The sequence below is a fragment of the Orcinus orca genome, chromosome 15 (assembly GCF_937001465.1).
Source record: "Orcinus orca chromosome 15, mOrcOrc1.1, whole genome shotgun sequence".
NCBI lineage: Eukaryota > Metazoa > Chordata > Mammalia > Artiodactyla > Delphinidae > Orcinus > Orcinus orca.
The window spans coordinates 2412490-2434456 of record NC_064573.1 but is presented as its reverse complement, the minus strand read 5'-3'; the positions used below and the strand labels follow the sequence as shown (position 1 = coordinate 2434456).

Genomic DNA, 21967 nt, shown 5'->3' with positions numbered 1-21967 from the left:
TGTCCTCCCGGTTGGGGCTCAGCCTGTGTCAGTCCCGTGAGGGCATTGAGCAGCAGCCCTCCCCTTCAGCTTGCAGGCCCCCAGCGACATGGGCCATGTTCTGTGTGGCCGTGTGACCCCTTACCCCTTAGCATCGTGCATTGATGGGGATTCTTCAAATCCATGGTTTTGAGTGAGTGTTTTGAGGATGTGTGAAATACACTTAGAATCAGCTTTAATGGTAGCAGTTCGAGTTGTGTTCTTAGTATGGAGCCTGCATTTGCAGTACAGTGTTGGTTCCTTTAGGTTGAACTTCGTCTCTGCACTCATTCCCTGCATCGCCCTCACCACATCCATTCTCTCTCTGTCTCAGATTCACAGTCAGTTGATAAAGGTGTGCTGGCGTGGCAGTAAGACTCAAAGTAGTTTTGTATGTCTATTTTTAAACAAATGTCCTTTATATATATATTTTTTTACAAGGTTACTGAGATATAATTTATATATCGTAAAGTTCACCCATGTATTTAAAGTGTGCAATTTAATGGTCTTTAGTATGTTTGCAGAGCTGTACAACCATCACCATATCTAATTTTAGAACAGGTCATCACCTGAGAAGAACCCTTGTCCCATTAGCAGTTAGCAGTCACTCCCCAAGTCCCTCCCTCGACCCCAGATCCACCCCACCCCTGCAGGTCTCCCCCAGCCCCTGGCAACCACTGATCCACTCTCTGTAGATTTGCCGATTCTGGGCACTTCCCATAAATGGAATCATAAGACTCTGGTCCTTGTGACTGGCCTCCTTCACTGGCTTGCACACGTTGTAGCCGTGTCATCATCATTCTGTTTTATTGATGAATACTGTTCCATTGTATAGCTGTACCACATTTTGTTTGTTGGTTCATCAGTTCATGGATATTGGGGTTCTCTGCCTGTTTGGGCTGTTGTGAATAGTGCTGCTGTGCACATTCCTGTACAAGGTTTCAAGTGGATGTAGGTTTTCGTTTCTCTGAGCGGAATTGCTGAGTCATATGGTGATTCTGTGGTTAGCGTTTGAGGACCTGCCAGCTTGTTTTCTGAAGTTACTGCACCATAAGAGATCTTTTAAATTACAACTGGATTTGATCATGTCACAACTTCTAAAGCAGTAATCACCTCTGCCAGGGTCAGCAGTTCCCAGCCTTGCTCACGGACCCCACTCTCTCGGGCCCTGGGGGTGCGGGCTCGCCCCAGGTCATCCTGGTGAGCCCCACTCCACAGCCGTCGGCAGCCTGTGAAGAAATCGCCTATCAGGTACAGCACAAGTTTTATCCACAATCTCTCATAGTTTTCAAAAAGCGTAGCTTCAGAAGGGATGGGATGGAGGGTCCTGGAGAGTCCTGCATGGCCGGGCTCGGCACCAGCCTGAAGACGTGTGTCTCCCGAGAGACGAGCAGGTGCTGAGCAGGAAGGACCCGGGGGTGGGGGGTTAGCACTGGGTCTCGTTTGTTCCATGATTTTCCAGTAATGCGGAAGTGTAGTTTTAAATCTATCACTGTCTTCTTTACTTGCCCACTGATCAGATTGCACGTGGCCATTTACTTGCCTTTGTTCTTTTTGTAGGATTTCCTGTCATACCTTTGCTGATTCTTTCAAGTCTTGCTATACTTTTTCATAGTATACACGTTCACGTGTGTGTGCATGACCTATTTCTCCTTTGACTAGTCCTTTTTCTTAAACGCAGTTTGGCAGCGGGGGTGAGGGTGGACGAACACGTAGTAAATGACAGAGTTCCACATATAAAGGCCTAAAAACTCCTGGAACTTTGCAGAGAAGTAAAGACGGGGGGTGAGGACCTCGCCCGCAGCGGCCACAAGTGACCTGGGGGCCGGGTCTGCGGCTGGGGTCCCAGCCGGCACCGCGCTCTGCTTCCCAGAGCCTGCCCGGTCAGCGTGCTTGAGGCACGCCTGAGCTGCTCGTTGCAGCTGCTCCCACGGGAGGCCAGGAGGCCGGCCGCCTCCCACAGATGACAGCCGAGCTCGGGGGCTGGGTTCGGGGCGGGGCTGCCTGTACCCCTCGCGCCGGTCCCGTCAAGCCGGGATTTCTGACCCGCTCCAGGTGACGGACGTGTCTCCTAACCTGGCCCAGGGTGGGCAGCCCGAGAAGGAGGGCCGGCTGCACCAGTGCCTGGAGTGTGGCCGCACCTTCGCCTCGGCCGCCCTGCTGCTGCACCACAGCAAGGAGATGCACGGCCGGGAGCGCATCCACGTCTGCCCCGTGTGCAGGAAGGCCTTCAAGCGCGCCACGCACCTCAAGGTACGCCCCCGCCCCCCTCCCGGCAGCGTCGCCGCTCTTCGCTTCAGGTCAGAGGCGCTGCACGGGCCTAGGACTCAGTGGGGTCAGGACTCTTCCTAGTGAGCGACACGGTTCCCATCTCTTTTCGAGGAAAGGCCCATGGAGGTGAACATATTTACAGATCACCTTGAGATGCCGTTTCTCCCATCGCGGGGACACGTATGAGAGCTCTGTCGGCACCTATGAGCAGGGCTCTGGGGAGGCAGGAACTTCCGTGACGGCTGGCAGGCTGCAGAATTGGTCTGGCATCCTGCAGGGGAATTAGGCGATACCTAACCACGCGAGAGCGGCTCCCACCATGAGAGTTGGCACAAAGGCATATATGCCCGCCCGAGCTCAGGGTTAGGTCAGCGTTGTTCGTAGCTGCCAGTCATTGGGGACAACCTGAGGGTCCCACTCTGGGATGTCCACACAGTAGAGGAAAGAATGAGGAAGGGTACTGTGATGTGACTTCCAGGACCACCGGTCAGGGGGAGTGCCCAGGCCTGTGACTTCCAGGCCAGAGCCCCTCCTCTGCTGCTGCTTAGTTACCAAAAGCACGAGAATCCTGTGACGCCTGATTGCACAGTGAATCCCACTCTTCCTTTTTCAGGGCCTTTAGAGGAGACGGTCAGTCAGTAAACCGAGTTTCTGTTCTCCAGGCCTCCATCTGCCTGGCACCTCTCGCCTCTTTTTCTACTGTTTTCTGAGATGAGAAGCCCCAGTATTAATGTGTTCTGAAAAGAGACTCCATGTTCGTTTTTAAAAGCAAAACACTGACTGTCAAACGAAGTCTTCTTGCAGAGGCTGCAGCGCGAGGTCGGTGAGGTTGGCGAGCGCTCCTTATGCCTGAGGGGCCCCCAGCCCCGCCCGACCTCTGTGTGCCTCTGCCTCTGCCACTTAGAGCCTCTGTGCTCCTGGTCGGGTCACGTACCGTCTGCAGCTTCAGTTTCCTGCTTTATAAAATAAGGGTGTTAATACTTACATTTTAGGGTGAGTTTGAGGAATATAAAGCACTTAAGGCCTGCACTGAGCTCTTAGTAGACAGTACAGAAATTATAACTATACTAACGTTACAGCCTGATAGAGAAGAAATCCTTTTGAAGAGGGAAAAGAATAAAAATAGTTCAAGAAAATTTAAGATGTTTAAAATCGTATATGTTACTATATATAGACATAACTCTTCCATAAACATCTACAGTTTGAAATACTAAATTTGGCCTTTTAATACTTATAAGTTACTTTCTCTTGATGACCTTCAGAAATCTGGAATTTTTAAAAAATTACATTGTGCCAGAAAATAAGGAAGTACCCATCACACCCACATGCAGTATATGACGGGACCGTGTCAGGGGGACACGGGGGCAACTGAAAGAGTTCCTAGGGGCCAAAGCTGGAGCAGCCGGGGCAAGAAAACAAAGTAGAATTGGGTTATAGCCCACAGTGCAAAACCTCCACGATCGTTACTGGTGGAAACATGATCGACTGAACAGGCTAGTCTCCCGTGCAGAAGAATCCCGAGTAGCCCCTGTGGATGCTGTCCCCAAGAGGGGGTGGCCCCACTCCTTAGGGGCGAGCGGCAGCAAGGGCACGTGATGGGAGGGGGTACAAATGGCCGCCCTTCTCTGGAGAAACCTGACAGATGCTGCCTGCGTGATCAGAGTCAGTGCCAGCAGTGATGATACTGTGGGATGGAAATGGCACGGAACTCCCCACGGCCCACACCCCACAGCCCACAGCCCTGGTCTGGTGATGAGGAAAACATCAGACACCTCTCAGTTGAGGGACATCCTGCAAAATATCCAGCCGGTCCTCTAACAACTGTCACGGTGGCCGACAGGGAGGGAGGCCGAGACACCACCCCGCCCAGATGCAGCCCAGGGGCTCGGGGGGAGCCTGGGTCTCCCTGGCAAGCTGCAGGCCCGGCCTCCCATCCACCGGGTACCACCTCCGACTCTGCTCCGGGAACGCCCACGAGGGTCCGGATCGGAGGCGAGCCTGTGGTCCTCCTCGCACTGACGGGCCTTTCTGCGCCGGGTTTTCCTCTCCTGTTTCAAGTCTAAAGTTCTGGTATGATCTTCAGTATTCCTCACATGTGTGTTTGTCTTTACCAGGAGCACATGCAGACGCATCAAGCCGGTCCTTCCTTGAGCTCTCAGAAGCCGAGGGTGTTCCAGTGTGACACTTGTGAGAAGGCCTTTGCCAAACCAAGCCAGCTGGAGCGACACAGCCGCATCCACACAGGTGACCGCGCGGCGGGACCCCCACAGCCGTGCTTCGTTCCCCCTCCGCCCCTCCGTCTCCTCGGGACCACGGGCTCGGCCTCCCACCCTCTCTGATCTGCTGTGCACCCCTCCAGGCCTCTATTCACCTGGCAGCCGGGCCAGAGCCCTCGGAGGCTCCCCCTGAGCACCCCCGGCAGAGCCTGCCAGACCTCCCTGAGCCCCCGAGGCCCCGCGGCCACAGGCAGGTCTCTCCCCGCATCCAGCTCTCTGTCTGGTGCCCACCCTTTTCCCGGTGCTCTCTGGTGGGTCATCGTCTTCCCAGCCCTTCTGTCCCTTTGCCGGCCGTCTCTGACTCACCTTCACACGGACGCCTCCTCCCGAGAGGCCCTGCCCCGCTGGTGCCCCGGCTGGCATGAGGGCCTCCTGTGTGGTCAGCAGGTGCCCGGCAGCCCTCCCCGGCCTGCGGGCCATGTGTCCTCAGGGATGCCCCTTGCCTGTCAGCGCAGACCCGGCGCCCACCGGGTGTCCAGCAAGTAGCTCTTGAGTGAAAAACAACCATGTGGTTACTTCATAATGCATTCGTTCAAAAGCATAATCAAGAGAGACGACTGCCGTTTTTACTAGCATAGATGCACGTGAAGGGTTTGGCATGTGTGTAAAGTGGGCACCTTGTGGCTGTCACTGGGGCCACGTCCCTGCTCACATGGGTGCCCCGTCGTCACTCCAGCTCCTGATGTCTTCAGCTTCCCCTTCCGTCTCCAGAGAATCCCAGCTTCTGAGGACGGTGTGATCAGGGTGGGCCCGCAGGGCAGTCTCCCTTTTGGTCACTCCCAGTCATCTGACGAGCGACCTAGTTCATCTGTGGCCGTTCTCGTTTCTCAGGCATGACGTCATCATAGTCCCAGGCCCAGAGTTCAGGGCAGGAGACCTTGGGGGGCCATTTTTGGGACTCTGCCTGCCCTAGGCAAGCTGCAGGAAGACCTCCTTTGTCGTTGGCTGTGGAGGGACACCTGGGGGGCTGAGGACCAGGTGCTCCCAGGACAGCCCTGGGGGTGCTGGCACGTGACCCCGAGAGGCAGCGTGGCAGAGCATGTGGGAAAGAACCTTCAAGGCCAGGGGGAAGGGCTGTGCCAGGCCCTGGGGCAGGAAGGGACCCGGTCCCTGGGACTTGGAAGTGGGTGCGTGACAGCGAGGGGTGGCAGGACTGCCAGGGCCGCAGGGGGTGGAAGCAGAGAGATGCTGCGTGGGGCGGGCCGGACTCCGCAGTGTGGCTGTAGGGCAGGCGTTCACCTGGGCAGGCCCCCAGCAGAAGTCAGCTTGGCGACTTTTCCCTCCATTTGTCAGTTTCCACGTCAGCTTGAAAGCAATTAAGTACCGTTTGAAACATATTGTATAAACCATACTTTTAGTCAATTGGATTTGATATTCCCATGTCCTTAATGTCTTTTTGCTTTTCTGCTCAAAATGGATTAGAAACATTTTGTTTGAACCATATGTGCTCTACCTTTATTTCTGGGTGCTTCTAGGACTTTCCATAGCTTTTGATCAAGGTGTCTTTCATGGCTCCCCATGGAGTGGCCTTGCTGGAACCCTGTGGGTTAGCATCCTGAGTGAGGAACGTCCTTAGCCTGCTGTTAAACTCGCATCCCTTCTTCGGAGTTACTCTGTGCTGTGTGTGCTCGTCGAGCGCCATCTATCAGGGACGCTGACTGTGCTGTCTGTCCCCAGGGGAGCGGCCATTCCACTGCACCCTCTGCGAGAAGGCCTTCAACCAGAAGAGTGCGCTGCAGGTGCACATGAAGAAGCACACGGGGGAGCGGCCCTACCGGTGCAACTACTGCGTCATGGGCTTCACGCAGAAGAGCAACATGAAGCTGCACATGAAGCGGGCCCACAGCTACGCGGGTGAGGCGTCCTGGCTGCACGGTGCGCGGGGCTCTGTGAGCTGAGCGGTCCGCGCCCGGCCGGCCCCCAGGGGTTGGCCCTGCGTCCCCGCCTCAGGCTCAGGGTCCAGGTCGGGCGAGTCTGTGCCCTGTGGCTCCGCAGATGGGCCTCCGTGTCCCCGAGCTGACTCCCCCACATTGGTGCCGGCAGGGCAGGGGCGTCCCTCTGTCCGCCTTGTTTCCCGCGTTGTCCAGGAATGCCCGCACCCTTTATGGAGACAGACAGGGGCGGGGGGCTTGGGGCGGGGGCTGGAACGCAGCCCGCGGAGCGTCTGCGACAAGTCAGGGAGGGTTACAGCCTGCGTCTTGGGCTTGCTCTGCCGGTCTGGGTGCTGTGGCCACGAGGGGAGTCAGACGGCCTGAGCGTGGCGGGAGTAGTGCCCAGGGCTTTCCTGGAGCCACAGGGGTAGGACCCTTCGTGTTGTGAAGTTTTTGAGGAAGAGGAAGTTCTAACATCTACACACTAGTGCTTCGTGCTTTACTTTCTGTTAGAAAACTTGTGCCTGTCGTTATCACTAGTATTAATTAGTAATCGCTCATCAAGGATGTCATACGAACATAGGCTTTATGAGCATAGGGAACGAAGCGCTCTGTGCGTATTCAAGTATTCGTATTCAAGTAACAGTAATTGTCGTCACCGACAGAATTATGAAACCTGCAGCTCAGATGACTTTTTTCACCGGGAAGGAAAACAAATCAACTTAGGAATTTCTTGTCTCCGTTTAAGTTGTCCTTATTTAAATGTGAATAATTTTGTGCTAGTGAATGTCTGGGACTCTTTCTTTATCACCACGGCAGGAACCTTGCAGGAACCCGCCGTCCCCCAGGAGCACGGAGGGGAGGTGCTGAGCCGTGCGCTCCACCTGGAGGAGGTGGAGCCGGAACCCGCGAGCGAATGGCAGACCCTGGCCAACGTGTTCTGACACAGCCCGGCCCCGAGAACGTTTCCAGAGTGAAGTGTGGAGAAGAACAAAGCACTTGGGATTTCTGTTTTGAAGCCTCAAGTGTTAAAAATGTTACCACAATAGCTATAAAATTATCTAAAGAATCATTGGCTTTCAGAGACTTCAGGAAGAAAGCTGGGAAAGGTGGAAGCACGTTGCTGTTGTTCTGCAAATCACTGAACTCAGGTACTACGTCAGCAGTCTCGCCTACTCCGTGGCCAGTGCGTCTAGTTAAAAAGAAATTAACTGGATCGGACTCTCATTGTAGTGTGATTTCTTTGTATTAGCAAAGACAGAAGTTAACGTGGAAAAACCCAGATAGGTTTTCCTTCATGCTTTCTGTTATAAGAAGCATAGCTCATGAAACAAACATAAGATAGGTGCATGAAGTTCGGAAAAAACGTTACAACACGCAGGGAGGTTTTTTCCATCTTTTTCTCTGTGAATTTTGAAATTAGTAGAAATTGACTCTAATTTTTAGTCTACCATAAGTTAATATAACTAATACCTTGAGAGATGGCCGGACCAGTTCTCTCTCCATTACAAATATCTAATCGTTAGTGACAAGAATGCAGTGTCTGGGGCGTACACCCGGGGAGTAGAGCAAGCCTGACACACACGTGAGGATCCAGCTGTCCACGCGGGATGATGCCACTCGCGCTGCCCGAGTCGATACTCGGGTACATGGGTCGGGCTACCGCAGAAAGCACAAGCCATGCACTGCAGGTCCGAAATCACAGAATGGTCTCCTGGGAACAAAGGGACTGCAGCCCTGTCCGCCTCAGTGATTAAGAAGTGTATTTGTACTTTGAGGGTAAGAACCTGTATGAGCCCCGTGGTTTTCTCTTCGTGCATAAGCAGGTGTATTTTTTATTTCAGGGAATTCTTTAGTATCATCAATGGTGCCACGTTGAACATGTCCCAAACCAAATCCTACCCCGCGCTGCCCGCGCTGGGGCAGAGTGTGTGTCGTTCCCACAGCATTCCAAAGATGGAAACTTCTTTACTTCATGTGAATCTCTCCTTTGAAATTATTTATATGTTCTATATATAAATACATATGTACATATACAGATATATGGGCCTCTGTGTGGCCGAACAGTATATTTTGTAAATAAGCACTAGTCCCAGTTACAGAGAGAGCGACAGAGTTTTTACCTCCCAGCGAGCACTTCAGATCAGTATTGTATTCATTTTATTAATAAATGGATATCCTTGTCATTGTGACATAAAGCTGGGGTTGGTTTTTTGTTTTTGTTTTTCCTGAAAAATAATCGCCTTTATTTTCTCTCTCATTGCCTCGCTGGTTTCAGAAGAGAGCAGTTTTATGATATAAATATTGTATGGACTTTGTATATTAAGAGAGGAGCTCATTTCAGATTCCTGAAGAAAGAGACATTTTACTGTTATTTTTTGAAGGGGCGTCTTTTGATTTTTTGTTGTTCACGCTTCTGGCATATGTATATAAGTAACATCGATAGTGATATAAAACCTTTTGTTATGTGAAAATATTTAAGTCAGAAAACTGTTAAATAATATTACTTTTTTTTTTCAAACTGCTTTATGTATTGTATATTTTTTTAAGGGAGAAAAAAAAAAAAGCCTTATTTGACTTATTCTTGTGATGCTGGACTTGTATACCCTGAGGTTTTTCTTGGATGTCAGTGTGTATACCTGGCTGCAGTCTGTTATTCAGAATAATTGTCATTGCGCCAGAGTTAAAGGTTCTGCTTTTATTGCACTTTTCTTTTATAATTTTGTATTAAACTATTTTAGAAATGTTGATTAATTTTGGTGAACAAATATCTCCGAAGTTGAAATGATTGAAATCTTAAAAATTTTGTTTTTGCTAGGTTATTTATTTTGGTTTCAGCATTAAATGTCATCTCAGGTCAGTCTCTAAAAGGGGTTTGTTTAATTCCTAATTGTATAGAAAGCGTAGTTCAGTGAATTGTATTGGTGCACTGCCCAAGTAAGGCCTTACCAGGTGAATCTAAAGCCTACTTTTATTTTGGTTAATGAAAAAACAAATCTATCAATAATCTGTTTTGTGAGTTTTCTCAGTTTATTATCAGGCAAACACAAGACATTAATGTATTCTTTTGATTTACTTCCTAATTATAAAAGCTGCTTCTTTGCAAGACATTCCTTGAAAAATAAGGTTTTGTAAAGACATAATATCACTTGAACTTTTTGGTGGAGTGGAGTACAGGTTGATCTTTATACTTTACTGGTTGATAAAAAGTCTTCTGCCAAGAGATTTCTAGTCTCCTGCATAACCAGGGTTTTGAGGATAGATAATTGTATTTTTAAAAATATCTCATCATAGCGTATCTGCTTTGGAAATAACAATAAATAAAAAATGAAGTTAGGAAATGTGATTAATTTTTTTCTTTTAAAATAGTTTGGCACATGAATTACTTTCAAGCTCAGGTTTTTACAGAAAAGCATTTTAATCATATTTTCCTGTACCTCTGCGCTTGACGAACGCTACCCTTGCAAGCTTTATTTGCAGATCTTCAAACTAAAAATCCGAATATGGTGTGATGACAGGCAGGCCGTCTGTGTTAGGTAGCAGTGTCTGTTGTTTTCACTGTTGGCCATATTCAGCGGTATCCTGGTCATAAATGACCAGGCAAGAAAACAAAGTAAAATTGTAAAGTAGTGCCTTTAGAAAGGGCATGACTGTCTTTAACTGTCTTCTGTGGTAAAGTAACGGTGAAGCCCTTAAGTAAGCCGAAGGAGGGTGCGTTCCCTTCCCACCCATGATACTGAACTGGAAACTGGGATGTGGCTCACAGGCCGCTGGGGGGCAGGAGGCAGCTGCACAAGTGGTCGCGTCTGCGTGAAATGGCGGTAGATGCAAATGGAAACACCTTTGCACTCCCACGCCCTGCCCCAGGCTCTCCTCTGTCCCTCTTAAAGGCAGGCGTGTGGTTGGAGGTTCCTGCAAGAATGGGGCTCAGCCTGCAGCCTGTTGGTTCAGCAGGAAGTCCCTCAAATGTCTCCTTATCCTCTGACAGCACGCTACTGACAGGATGAGGAGAATCGGTCCTAAAGTGAGTAGTTCCCATCCTTGCGTCAAGTTTCCATCTCCTCCAGTGTCAGCACTGAACTAGCGAGTTTTTCTCCAGAAGAGTATTTTGTAATTCCTGCCCATTGCCGTTTGTGAGCTTGAGTTCTACAAGAACACCAGTATTTATGCGCAAGAGGTGCGTGCGTTAGTACAGGGGCGAACTCTGAAAAGGAGGTGGGTTTCTGTTCTTCCCACGGAGTTTCCTCTTTGCAGAAGGATATTGATAACTCATGAAGATACACATTTTTAACATTAAAAGATCATCACTCAGATTTATGTAAGTCTGAAACAGCTAAGGTGATTTTTATTTTTTCCTGGGCTTTGCTCAGAGGGAATGGTAAGAAGTTTGCTGTTCTCATTGCTTGTTTGTAGAAAGAATATTGCTCTATTAGTGTTCCAAATACGGCGGGTGGGGGAAGGGGGCTGTTCTTTCAGAAGCGATCAGGTCGTGGCCCATTTGTTCCCTCTACCGTGGATTGCAGCTGTTTAAAATGGCCCGGCCGAGTGTTTCCGGAAAGCGTGGCTTTTTGGTGGTGTAAGATTGCTGCTGATACTTAAACACAGTCAAGGGCACGAGTCTACGGTGCGTCCTGGGCTTGGGCAGAGCTGGGAAGTCAGGCCTTGGGGCCTCAGGTCAGATTAGCCAGGGCGCTGACGGGCCGCCTGTCTTTAGGCAGTTCGGTTCACTTCTCTGGTCTGTAAAATTAGTTGATTACATGGCTTCCTTCCCAGCTCGAGGACCTCTTCTTAACCAGTGAGCTGTGGTGTATCGGGAGGTAGTTCTCCAGGGGTCTGTCTCATTTCTGCAAGTGTTAGGGGTAAAGCACTGGCCATCTCTGCTCCACGATCTCTTCAAGGCAGTTTGAAGAGAATACGACCTCGGGAGAGAGGACATCTTCCTCCAGAGCCAAGTGATGCTTTTCTTACTGACCCGTGTAATCAAGGTATGTCTCACCGAAGCAAAGGTCAGGCCGGCTTGCTGTGTGTTTATTGGAGACTCAGGTTCCCAAAGCCCTGCTTCCTCTCCCGGGACACGACACCCTGCGTGCAGGCATCACCTGGCCCGCTCTGGGCTGCGTGTGGAGGTCGCCTGGGGTATCAACACAGACGCCGGGGCTCTGGTGCCTCCTCCTGCTGTGAGTTGCCAGCCCCTGCTCTCTGGCCCGGGAGCCTCAAGTCTCCTGCCAGCAGCCGGGAAGCTGGCGGGTCTTCTTCTAAGCCGGCAGGTGGGGAGAACTTACCATGTTTCACAGTTGTTGGCAATATGTTCCCGGCTCAGCATACTCTATGAATGGAAATTTTTTTTTACAAATGTCAATGATTAATTTATTGTGCACCACCCATAGTGTTATTTCTATCACTGAGGAGATGTTACTGTCATGCAGTACCTTTAAAGTGTTAAATCCCTCTACTCTCTAAGGAAAAAGTGAAAAACGGGGCAACACACAGCCCCACCCTCTCCTTTTTGCCAATAAACAGGTATTTCCCTGATTTTTAAATTCTCTGTCGACCAGAAGTGATGGTTCTATGCCACTAGTTTAGTTATCAGAACAGGGTGATTGTAGGTTACCCTGTTAACCGGCTTCAGGGGAAGAAATTCTTACGGATTAACTCGAAGTAGCTCATCTTGATGTGATCTCAGCCGGAGGTGGACAACAGGTGGCCATCTGCACCCTCATCACCACGCATTGTTTTCTAGGTTGTCTCTGAATTATCTTTCTCAAGTTTAATAATCCGAAATCTTTATCCTTCTTGTGTAAACTCTTTGAAGCAGTTTCAGATTTACAGAAAAGTTGTGAGAGTGGCACAGAGAAATCTTCATAAAACACCCCTTTCCGGTGTTGCCGAACCTGTGAAGGATAAGATCTTTGTGCAGCAGACCCGGTGCAGGGTCGTGCCGGCACCTGCACCCTCTTCACCCGGGACGCCCCTCCCCATGTCGCCGTGGTTCCTGTTACCCTGACGTCTGAAAGCTAGTTCAGCAGCCGCCCCCGCCCTGCCGTGCCTTCCGGTTGGGCCGGGTCCTGCGTCACAGAGGTGATGCTCTTCTCAGTGCGTCTTATCAAGGTGACACGCAGTGTCCACGTGTCCCATGACTGATGCTGTCGGTGTCAACCCTGTAACCATTTCCCCTCTGTAACCGGTGAGTATTTGTGAGAGGCTCTGCGACCACGCGGCCAAGTGCCTCATCCCGCCGACAGCCTGTGTGGTACCCCGGCGTCTCCCTGCTTGCAGGTCCCTTCATTCCCTCTGTCATCAGGAGCTGGTATTCCACTTTGAGAACGGGCTTCCTGTTCTCCCTCGGTGGTTTATTCTTGTGTTTATGGTGGTTCGGGCTTGTGGCTTCCTGTTTTATTTCATGGCTGCATCCATCAGGATCCTTACTTATTTTGACTCTCAAATAGTCCTGGATTTGGCCAGTAGGGGCTCCTTCAGGTAGCTTTGAGTCCTTTTGACATGCCCACGTTACTCTCTGAGCGCTTTCTTACTTTCTGGCCCAAGAAATTGTTCCCTTTCCCTGTCCCAGCGCTGGAACCAGCCATTTCTTCCCGAAGCCCTGGCTCCCTCTAGTGGAGCGTGGTATTTAGAAGCCAAGAGCTGAGTGGTGGGGGTGGCGGGGGGGGGGAAGAGAGAGAGAGAGTGTGAGTGAGTGTGTGTATGTATGTGTGTGCGTGTGTGTGCGCGCGCACTCATCATCGATCTGAGACTTTTCACCCGTCTACACGTGAAACCATGGGGTCCCATAGATGCTCCAACACTGCAGGCTTCATCCCCTCCCCCTCCAACAGTGAGAGCCCCGCCTCCGGACGCACAACCAACTCCTGCAGCTTGGCTGGCTCCTGGCTGCCTGCAGGCCCTGCCCTCGTTTCCTCCCTCCTCAGCGGGGGAAGCGAGCATCCACACGGACTCGCAAGCACTCTGGGGTCCCCCCGCCTCGGTCACTGCAGCAGCCTGTGTTGCTTGTTTTGCTCTGAGGTTTGGCTGCCAAGGTGCAGAGACAGGCGTCCCCGAGGAGGGCAGGACGTTGCCCACCTGTGCAGCAGACCCGTTATCATAAGTGATTTTGCCACAATTCATGTTAAGGGAGGTGAACCGGTCACTGACCTCTGGGTCCAGTGGGTGTCTTCCACGGGCAACGTCCCCACCTCCCCGGGGGGCCTTCGTCAGAGGCCAGGTTCTGCCCCCCGAGGTGGGCGGGGCCTCCCAGGGCTACCGTGCTGCTGGTGCAGTTGCCATGGGCACAGCCGCCAACCCAGCGCCTCCCGGGCCATCAGGACACCCCCTCGGGGGCTGTTGTGCACCCTGTCAGTCACTCTGTCCGCGCTCTGCTCCAAATCTCTCCTTAATTTAGCACCAGCATCTGGAACTAGGCTGCGAGCAGCAGGGGCCCCAGCTGGTCTGGATGCGGTTGAAGCACTGGTCATCTTAGGCGTGCTCTCGGGTATTGACCGAGCAACGAGTTTCTGGAGTTGGTGAGGTTCGGGTGCTGGGCAAACCCGTGTTCTTTCACGGTGCGGGGGGGGGAAGTCGAGCTGAGAAGAGGCTGTGAGAGGAGGAGCTGTCACCCTCCCCCTGGGGACAAAGTTGAGATTGTCTGGGGGGCAAGGGAGAGCCCGACTGAAATCAGCATGTTTCTCGAAAGTTAGGTGGTTGATTCTGCTTCCAGGGCAAATGCTGTCAAAGGACGTTGCTCCAGGGTCGTGCACTGGAGTGAACAGCCCGCGGTGGTTACCCGTCCCTCGGCTTCACCGGGCTGCGATTGCGCACCCCCTGCTTACGCGGCTTTGCCTAGGATTCCCTGACTCTTCGCTACTTACAAGAGAAAAATCGCCACAGAAAATGCACTGAGATGCTTCACTTCATGTTACCTTTTTGGGGAAAGAAGGAAGCGTCCTCCCTGCAAAGTCCTGTGGTTTAATTAAAACTCTTGCCAGATGGGGGTCTAGGACATACTTGTCGCTGCACGAGAAACACATACCTGCTGTGGATTGACTGGTGCCCCTCCCCACACAAATCCATCTGTTGGAGCCTTCACTCCCAGTGTGACAGCACTTCTAGGAGCTAATCAGGGTTTAAGGGCGGTCTCAAGGGTGAGGACTGGTGCCCTCATAAGGAGCAACACCAGCAGTGTGTCACGTGCCCAGAGGAGGGGCCGCGGGGAACCAGCAGGCAGGTGGCGTCTGGAGGGCGGCCTCCCCAGAATCCCCCTGCCAGCACCTTGGCCGTGGGCTTCCAGCCTCCAGAACCCCGAGCAAAGAAAATATCTATTGTTTCAGCCGCCCAGTCCGTGGTATAGTGTTACGACAGCCCTAATAGACTCAATTAAAGACTTGGCTCTTCTCGTTTTCAGATGCTACAAGAAGGCTTTTCTTTCCCTATTTCAGTGTTTTCCTCATGCCCCAGTTCTCTCTCCTCCCAAAATCCCAATTCCAATTTACAGCCCGCACCCGATTTATGAAGCCAGCCCCACGGATTGAGCCGACATCCTCTCCGCTAACCTCTGACCTGCTCCCGACCTCAACCCTCCCTCCAGAGGTTGTTCCCGCCGGGCTGGGCACCCTGGACCAGCTCCTCGGACCATCCTCCGCCCAGATGGACAGGAGGCCACATACGTTTCTCGGTCTGGACCGAGTGGCGTGGAGGTGACTGTGCAGATTGATACGATATCTTGGAAAGCGTGATCATTGTGGTTTCCTGTCCTGGTGGGAAGAGCCTTTCTCGGTTCAATAGACCCTCCCGATACCTCTAGACCCTGCGAGCGATGGTCCTCGGGGTGAGCACAGTGAGATGGGGAAGAGTGTCCCGGCTGGGGTTCCAGCACCCACTTCTCTTGGAGCTCCGCCTGGTAAACTAATTTCCTTCAACTTGAGGGGGGTATGCAGACCGCTTTGGATAAATGCTCAGTGAGAACACCCCTTCCGTGGTTCATTTCCTATTTTGCGTCATTTTAGTATCACATTATCATGGTAAACGCTGTGTTATTCTAGGACACCCCTTGGTTTACCACTTAATGCATTTTCTATATATGTAACATTAAAATAGACTTGCCAACTGGAAGAGCAGAATTGAAAAGATGTGATGTCTTTGCATGCTTTTCCAAATCCCTTGGTCTGAAGGGGTTTGGGGGTTGGCATGGCTTGGAGTCTATCTACCCCGTGGATGGGGCCTCAGGCTACTGGGCAGGGCCGGCTTTTATTGTCGGATTGGACGCGCACAGCACGCTTGAGCCTGGGTGCTCCCTGAGGACGGCCAGTGTCACCCTGCAATCGACGGGGAGGGCGCTTCCCTTGCTGGCATTTGTGAGTTTCTCAGGGCTGCTCCTGAGACGGAAGGGAACCAGTGGTTTGTTAAAAGCAAAACATAAGATTTCCATTTACCTTTTTGAAAGATGATTCTTGTAACCAAAAGCAACTATACATAAAATTTCCAGTATCGGTTATCTTTGTCATCGTCTCTGCGTGGCAAAAAGTCATTTTTCAAAGGTTCTGCAGTTCAAGTTAACGGGGACTGGTATGCTGGTAAGATAGTGAAATGTAAATATACTCTAAAGGATTGTTTAAAGATAAATTAAAAATTACTTTCCTTGTGAGTCAGAGACTCAGTGCCCTCACAGCGGCCTCTACTCCACCTTCTCTTATTGATACACAAACCATCTGATGATAACTCGCCTCCTCAAACAGGTGCCGAGACGCAGCTCTGTCCTGTGACAGTGAGACGCCTACTCACATCAGCTCTGAGTTTTGCTCTACGTGGGCTCACATTCCACAGACCAGAATAAAAGCCAAAGAAGATGGCCATGCAAATATCATTAAAAGTGTATTTTATTTCAATATTCAAGAACAGTGCATACTTTCCACGAGACCCAGGGTCACAGCTCTTGCTGTTGGGTGTAGCCACGAATGGAGGTCACTCAGTCAACAGTCAGCTCAAAGATGCAGTGTGTGTGTGTGTGTGTGTGTGTGTGTGTGTGTGTGTGTATAGCAATTTGGAGGTTTTGTTTCAGAAATTTTCTTCCTTTTTTTTTTCTTATCCTCTCATCATTGAGGCTATATATTAATAGACATTATATTAAACCCACACGAAACATTCAAAATTAGAAGGGGATTAGAGTCGCGTTTGGGCGTTATGTTGACTAGGTCCTCATCTCCGTCCTAGGGGGGCTGACGCCAGTGTGCGGGGCTCCTTGGAGGGCTTGTGGGAGAGACGCTGAACTCAAAAGGCGAGAATCAGTAGGTTACGGGGAGCGGGGGGAGCGCAGGAGATGTCAGCTCGCGTTAGGAAACAGCGGGATTGGAGGACCTCTGCCCATCCCCACGTGCTCGGCCGGCGATTCGGGAAAGGCCAGCGTACTCGTCGTCAGTGGGTTTCCTGGAGGAAGCGGGCGGGACGGTTACGTTTCCGCGGGGGTGGGGGAGAGTTTAGTGTTTGCCGTGTGCACCGCCGTGCTGAACTACGCCACCTGTCACCTTCGCGCTCACGGTGACCAGCCTGCCACCGCGAGGCTCCCCGGAAACTCCTGCCACCGCTCCGAGCTGCGCCACCTCCCGGCCGGCCGCCGGGCTCGGGTGGAAACAGGTCGTGGCGAGGCCGCTCTGCTGCCCGCCGAGCCTGTGCCGTCGCCGCCCGGTTTCCCAGAAGAGCCCGGCCCGACTCTGCCCCCGCGCGCCCTCTCCGCCCGCGCCGATCCGGCTCATCCGGGTGTGTGAGCCGCGGCCACCACGCGGGACAGTCCCCGCTGCCCGCCCGCCTGTCACGTACCAAAGCGCCCGCCGCCAAGCCGCTCCGCGCCCAGCCGATTGGTTAGAAGGGGAAAGGCTTCGCGGGGTGAGCGGCGGAAAGAAACCAAAGGAAGCTCGGAGCCGCACGGTCCGCGCGCCCCGCGCGGTGGTCCCCAGGGCCGCGCCCCGGGCCATCGCGGGACGGGGGCCGGCGACGGGGGAGGGTCGCCGGCCCCGGCTCTCAGGGGACGTCACTGATCTCCAAGGGCGAGGGGACAGAGGGGCGGCCGGCCAGAAGCCGGCAGGCCGCGCGCGGGGCCTGCTGTGCGCTGTCGCCAGGGTTAGGGGGCAGCGGCTACGTTAGGGATCTACGGCTCGCGGTTAACTTCCAGGCAGTTGTGTTAAGAAGCTGGGGACGGACGGGATTCCGGGACACGGGGCAGGGCTTCAGCGTCTCGCCATTGGGGACCCCGAACGGCCGTCTCGTCCTCCCTGAGAAAAGGAAACAGAGGGTTAGGAGGGCCGGGGCCGCCCGGCCGCCCTGCGTCCTTGCGGTCACTGGGTCGCCAGCCACGGGGCCTCTTCTGGGTCTGTTGCTGGAAATGATGCCGCACGGAGCAAGTCTTTGACCCCGTGTCTCCAGCATCCTTTAGCCCGTCGGACCTCCAAGTGCCTCAGGGCAAATAGGACGCAGAGAGTTGGGGGTCTCGTCTGAGAACGTTGCATTTTCCGGGCGTGAAAAGCGCAACTGATATATTACCAGGTTTTGAAGGAGCTCGTTTCCTCGGCCAAGATTCCCGGGGACCGGGGGAAGCGGCCCGTGAACGATGACAGGGACAGGCTCCTCTGTGGGAGCTGAGGTGCTGATGTGACGGGCACACCCTTGCTTGGGCCTCCAGGGAGGGGCCACTGCTCAGCTGGTCTCCCCGGGGACAGTCCCCTCCCATGAGCCCTCTTCTGCGTCACCAAGAAAACCAGCCTCCCAGAGGGGCCGGCCACTAACTCCGACCTCAGGGTCTTAAAACATGTGAATTGACATGTTTTCTGGACAAATACAATTTGCAATAAAAAAAAAAAAGAGTTGGCAGTCGTGGAGGTGGAGACGGCTGGGCGGGGACAACTTCTTCCAGGGAGCATGGCTGGGCATCGGCTCTGAGAAGGTGGCACTTGTCACCCCAGATGTCACGTAGATTAACTCGGAAAAGGGCGCTTTTTTTTTTTGCCTTTGAATTTTCATTCAAATTTTAGTCTCTTTGGATTTCCCTTTTCTCTTAGGTTATGGATGAAAAATTGACCTCTCAAAGATTCCCTTGCGGTAGGACTTCCGGGAAGATGGCGGAAGAGTAAGACGCGGAGATCACCTTCCTCCCCACAGATACACCAGAAATACATCTACGCGTGGAACAACTCCTACGGAGCACCTACTGAACGCTGGCAGAAGACCTCAGACCTCCCAAAAGGCAAGGAACCCCCCACGTACCTGGTTAGGGCAAAAGAAAAAACTAAACAGAGACAAAAGGATAGAGACGGGTCCTGCACCAGCGGGAGAGAGCTGTGAAGGAGGAAAAGTGTCCACACACTAGGAAGCCCCTTCGCGGGTGGAGACTTCGGGAGGCGGAGTGGGGGAGCTTGGGAGCCGCGGAGGAGAGCACAGAAACAGGGGTGCGGAGGGCAAAGCGGACAGATTCCAGCGCAGAGGATCGGGCCGACCGGCACTCACCAGCCGAGAGGCTTGTCTGCTCGCCCGCCAGGGCGGGCAGGACTGGGAGCTGAGGCTCCGGCTTTTGTCGGAGCGCCGGGAGAGGACTGAGGTTGGCGGCGTAAACACAGCCTGCGGGGCGTTGGTGCACCGCGGCTGGCCGGGAGAGAGTCCGGGGAGGGGTCTGGACCTGCCGAAGAGGCAAGAGACTTTTACGTCCCTCTTTGTTTCCTGGTGCACGAGGAGAGGGGATTAAGAACGCTGCTTGAGAGAGCTCCAGGGACGGGCGCGAGCCGCGGCTAAGAATGCGGAGCCCAGAGACGGACATGGGACGCTAGGGCCGCTGCTGCCGCCGCCAGGAGGCCTGTGTGCGAACGCAGGTCACTAGCCACACGCCCTTCCGGGGAGCCTGTGCAGCCCGCCACTGCCAGGGTCCCGGGATCCAGGGACGGCTCCCCCGGGAGAACGCTCGGCGCGCCTCAGGCTGCAACGTCACGCCGGCCTCTGCCACTGCAGGCCCGCCCCGCACTCCGTGACCCTCCCTACCCCCCGGCCTGGGTGAGCCAGAGCCTCCGAATCAGCGGCTCCTTTAACCCCGTCCTGTCTGAGCAAAGAACAGACGCCCTCCGGCGACCTACACGCACAGGCGGGGCCAAATCCAAAGCTGAGCCCCTGGGAACTGTGAGAACAAAGAAGAGAAAGGGAAATCTCTCCCAGCAGCCTCAGAAGCAGCGGATTAAAGCTCCACAATCAACTTGATATACCCTGCATCTGTGGAATACCTGAATAGACAACGAATCATCCCAAATTAAGGAGCCCTGTGGATGAAAGGCTCTTGGTGCTGCAGCCAGGAGTCAGTGCTGTGCCTCTGAGGTGGGAGAGCCAACTTCAGGACACTGGTCCACAAGAGGCCTCCCAGCTGCACATAATATCAAACAGCAAAAATCTCCGAGAGATCTCCATCTCAAGGCCAGCACCCAGCTTCACTCAACGACCAGCAAGCTACAGTGCTGGACATCCTATGCCAAACAACTAGCAGGACAGGAACACAACTCCACCCATTAGCAGAGAGGCTGCCCAAAATCATAATAAGTCTACAGACACCCCAAAACACACCACCAGACGTGGACCTGCCCACCAGAAAGACAAGATCCAGCCTCATCCACCAGAACACAGGCACTAGTACCCTCCACCAGGAAGCCTACACAACCCACTGAACCAACCTTAGCCACTGGGGACAGACACAAAAAACAACAGGAACTACGAACCTTCAGCCTGCAAAAAAGGAGACCCCAAACACAGTAAGATAAGCAAAATGAAAAGACAGAAAAACACACAGCAGATGAAGGAGCAAGATAAAAACCCACCAGACCTAACAAATGAAGAGGAAATAGGCAGTCTACCTGAAAAAGAATTCAGAATAATGATAGTAAGGTTGATCCAAAATCTTGGAGATAGAATGGACAACAGAATGGACAAATTGCAAGAATCAGTTAACAAGGACCTAGAAGAACTAAAGATGAAACAAGCAACGATGAACAACACAATAAATGAAATTAAAAGTACTCTAGATGGGATCAATAGCAGAATAACTGAGGCAGAAGAACGGATAAGTGACCTGGAAGATAAAATAGTGGAAATAACTACTGCAGAGCAGAATAAAGAAAAAAGAATGAAAAGAACTGAGGACAGTCTCAGAGACCTCTGGGACAACATTAAACGCACCAACATTCGAATTATAGGGGTCCCAGAAGAAGAAGAGAAAAAGAAAGGGACTGAGAAAATATTTGAAGAGATTATAGTTGAAAACTTCCCTAGTATGGGAAAGGAAATAGTTAATCAAATCCAGGAAGCACAGAGAGTCCCATACAGGATAAATCCAAGGAGAAATACGCCAAGACACATATTAATCAAACTGTCAAAAATTAAATACAAAGAAAGCATATTAAAATCAGCAAGGGAAAAACAACAAATAACACACAAGGGAATCCCCATAAGGTTAACAGCTGATCTTTCAGCAGAAACTCTGCAAGCCAGAAGGGAGTGGCAGGACATATTGAAAGTGTTGAAGGAGAAAAACCTGCAACCAAGATTACTCTACCCAGCAAGGATCTCATTCAGATTTGATGGAGAAATTAAAACCTTTACAGACAAGCAAAAGCTGAGAGACTTCAGCACCACCAAACCAGCTCTACAACAACTGCTAAAGGAACTTCTCTAGGCAAGAAACACAAAAGAAGGAAAGGACCTACAATAACGAACCCAAAACAATTAAGAAAATGGGAATAGGAACACACATATCGATAATTACCTTAAATGTAAATGGACTAAATGCTCCCACCAAAAGACACAGATTGGCTGAATGGATACAAAAACAAGACCCATATATTTGCTGTCTACAAGAGACCCACTTCAGACCTAGAGACACATACAGACTGAAAGTAAGGGGATGGAAAAAGGTATTTCATGCAAATGGAAACCAAAAGAAAGCTGGAGTAGCAATTCTCATATCAGACAAAATAGACTTTAAAACAAAGACTATTAGAAGAGACAAAGAAGGACACTACATAATGATCAAGGGATCGATCCAAGAGGAAGATATAACAATTGTAAATATTTATGCACCCAACATAGGTGCACCTCAATACATAAGGCAAATACTGACAACCATAAAAGGGGAAATCGACAGTAACACATTCATAGTAGGGGACTTTAACACCCCACTTTCACCAATGGACAGATCATCCAAAATGAAAATAAATAGGGAAACACAAGCTTTAAATGATACATTAAACGAGATGGAGTTAATTGATATTTATAGGACACTCCATCCAAAAACAACAGAATACACATTTTTCTCAAGTGCTCATGGAACATTCTCCAGGATAGATCATATCTTGGGTCACAAATCAAGCCTTGGTAAATTTAAGAAAATTGAAATTGTATCAAGTATCTTTTCTGACCACAACGCCATGAGACTAGATATCAATTACAGGAAAAGATCTGTAAAAAATACAAACACATGGAGGCTAAACAATACACTACTTAATAACGAAGTGATCACTGAAGAAA

General features: G+C 51.6%; 3 protein-coding genes across 19 annotated transcripts in view; 2 read left to right on the top strand and 1 right to left on the bottom strand.

Annotated features, from left to right (window-relative positions):
• The window catches only part of ZNF236 (zinc finger protein 236), a 102293-nt gene extending 93109 nt beyond the window's left edge, over positions 1-9184 (top strand). For all 13 annotated transcript variants that reach the window (XM_049697653.1, XM_033406117.2, XM_049697654.1 and 10 more), the window contains 5 exons: positions 1141-1269; positions 2074-2271; positions 4404-4533; positions 6243-6419; positions 7256-9184. In XM_049697653.1, the coding sequence (XP_049553610.1) occupies positions 1141-1269; positions 2074-2271; positions 4404-4533; positions 6243-6419; positions 7256-7380 (759 nt within the window). In that variant the 3' untranslated portion in view covers positions 7381-9184. The remainder of the gene's footprint in view (positions 1-1140; positions 1270-2073; positions 2272-4403; positions 4534-6242; positions 6420-7255) is intronic.
• A 147-nt stretch (positions 9185-9331) lies between these two features.
• Positions 9332-16150, top strand: LOC117196670 (uncharacterized). The gene is made up of 2 exons (XM_033406133.2): positions 9332-13950; positions 14145-16150. The coding sequence occupies exons 1-2, from the start codon at positions 13136-13138 to the stop codon at positions 14278-14280; spliced, it is 951 nt and encodes a 316-aa protein (XP_033262024.1). The 5' UTR covers positions 9332-13135; the 3' UTR covers positions 14281-16150.
• A 334-nt stretch (positions 16151-16484) lies between these two features.
• The window catches only part of MBP (myelin basic protein), a 121681-nt gene continuing 116198 nt past the window's right edge, over positions 16485-21967 (bottom strand). For all 5 annotated transcript variants that reach the window (XM_033406129.2, XM_033406130.2, XM_049697667.1 and 2 more), the window contains one exon: positions 16485-17688. In XM_033406129.2, the coding sequence (XP_033262020.1) occupies positions 17644-17688 (45 nt within the window). In that variant the 3' untranslated portion in view covers positions 16485-17643. The remainder of the gene's footprint in view (positions 17689-21967) is intronic.

What these genes read in the sequence shown, in the direction of transcription:
- LOC117196670 (XM_033406133.2), top strand. Translation starts at nt 13,136, where the DNA reads ATGTATGTGTGTGCGTGTGTGTGCGCGCGCACTCATCATCGATCTGAG. An exon ending in GCAACGAGTTTCTGGAGTTG is followed by an intron (nt 13,951 to 14,144) that starts GTGAGGTTCGGG and finishes TTCTGCTTCCAG; the next exon opens with GGCAAATGCTGTCAAAGGAC.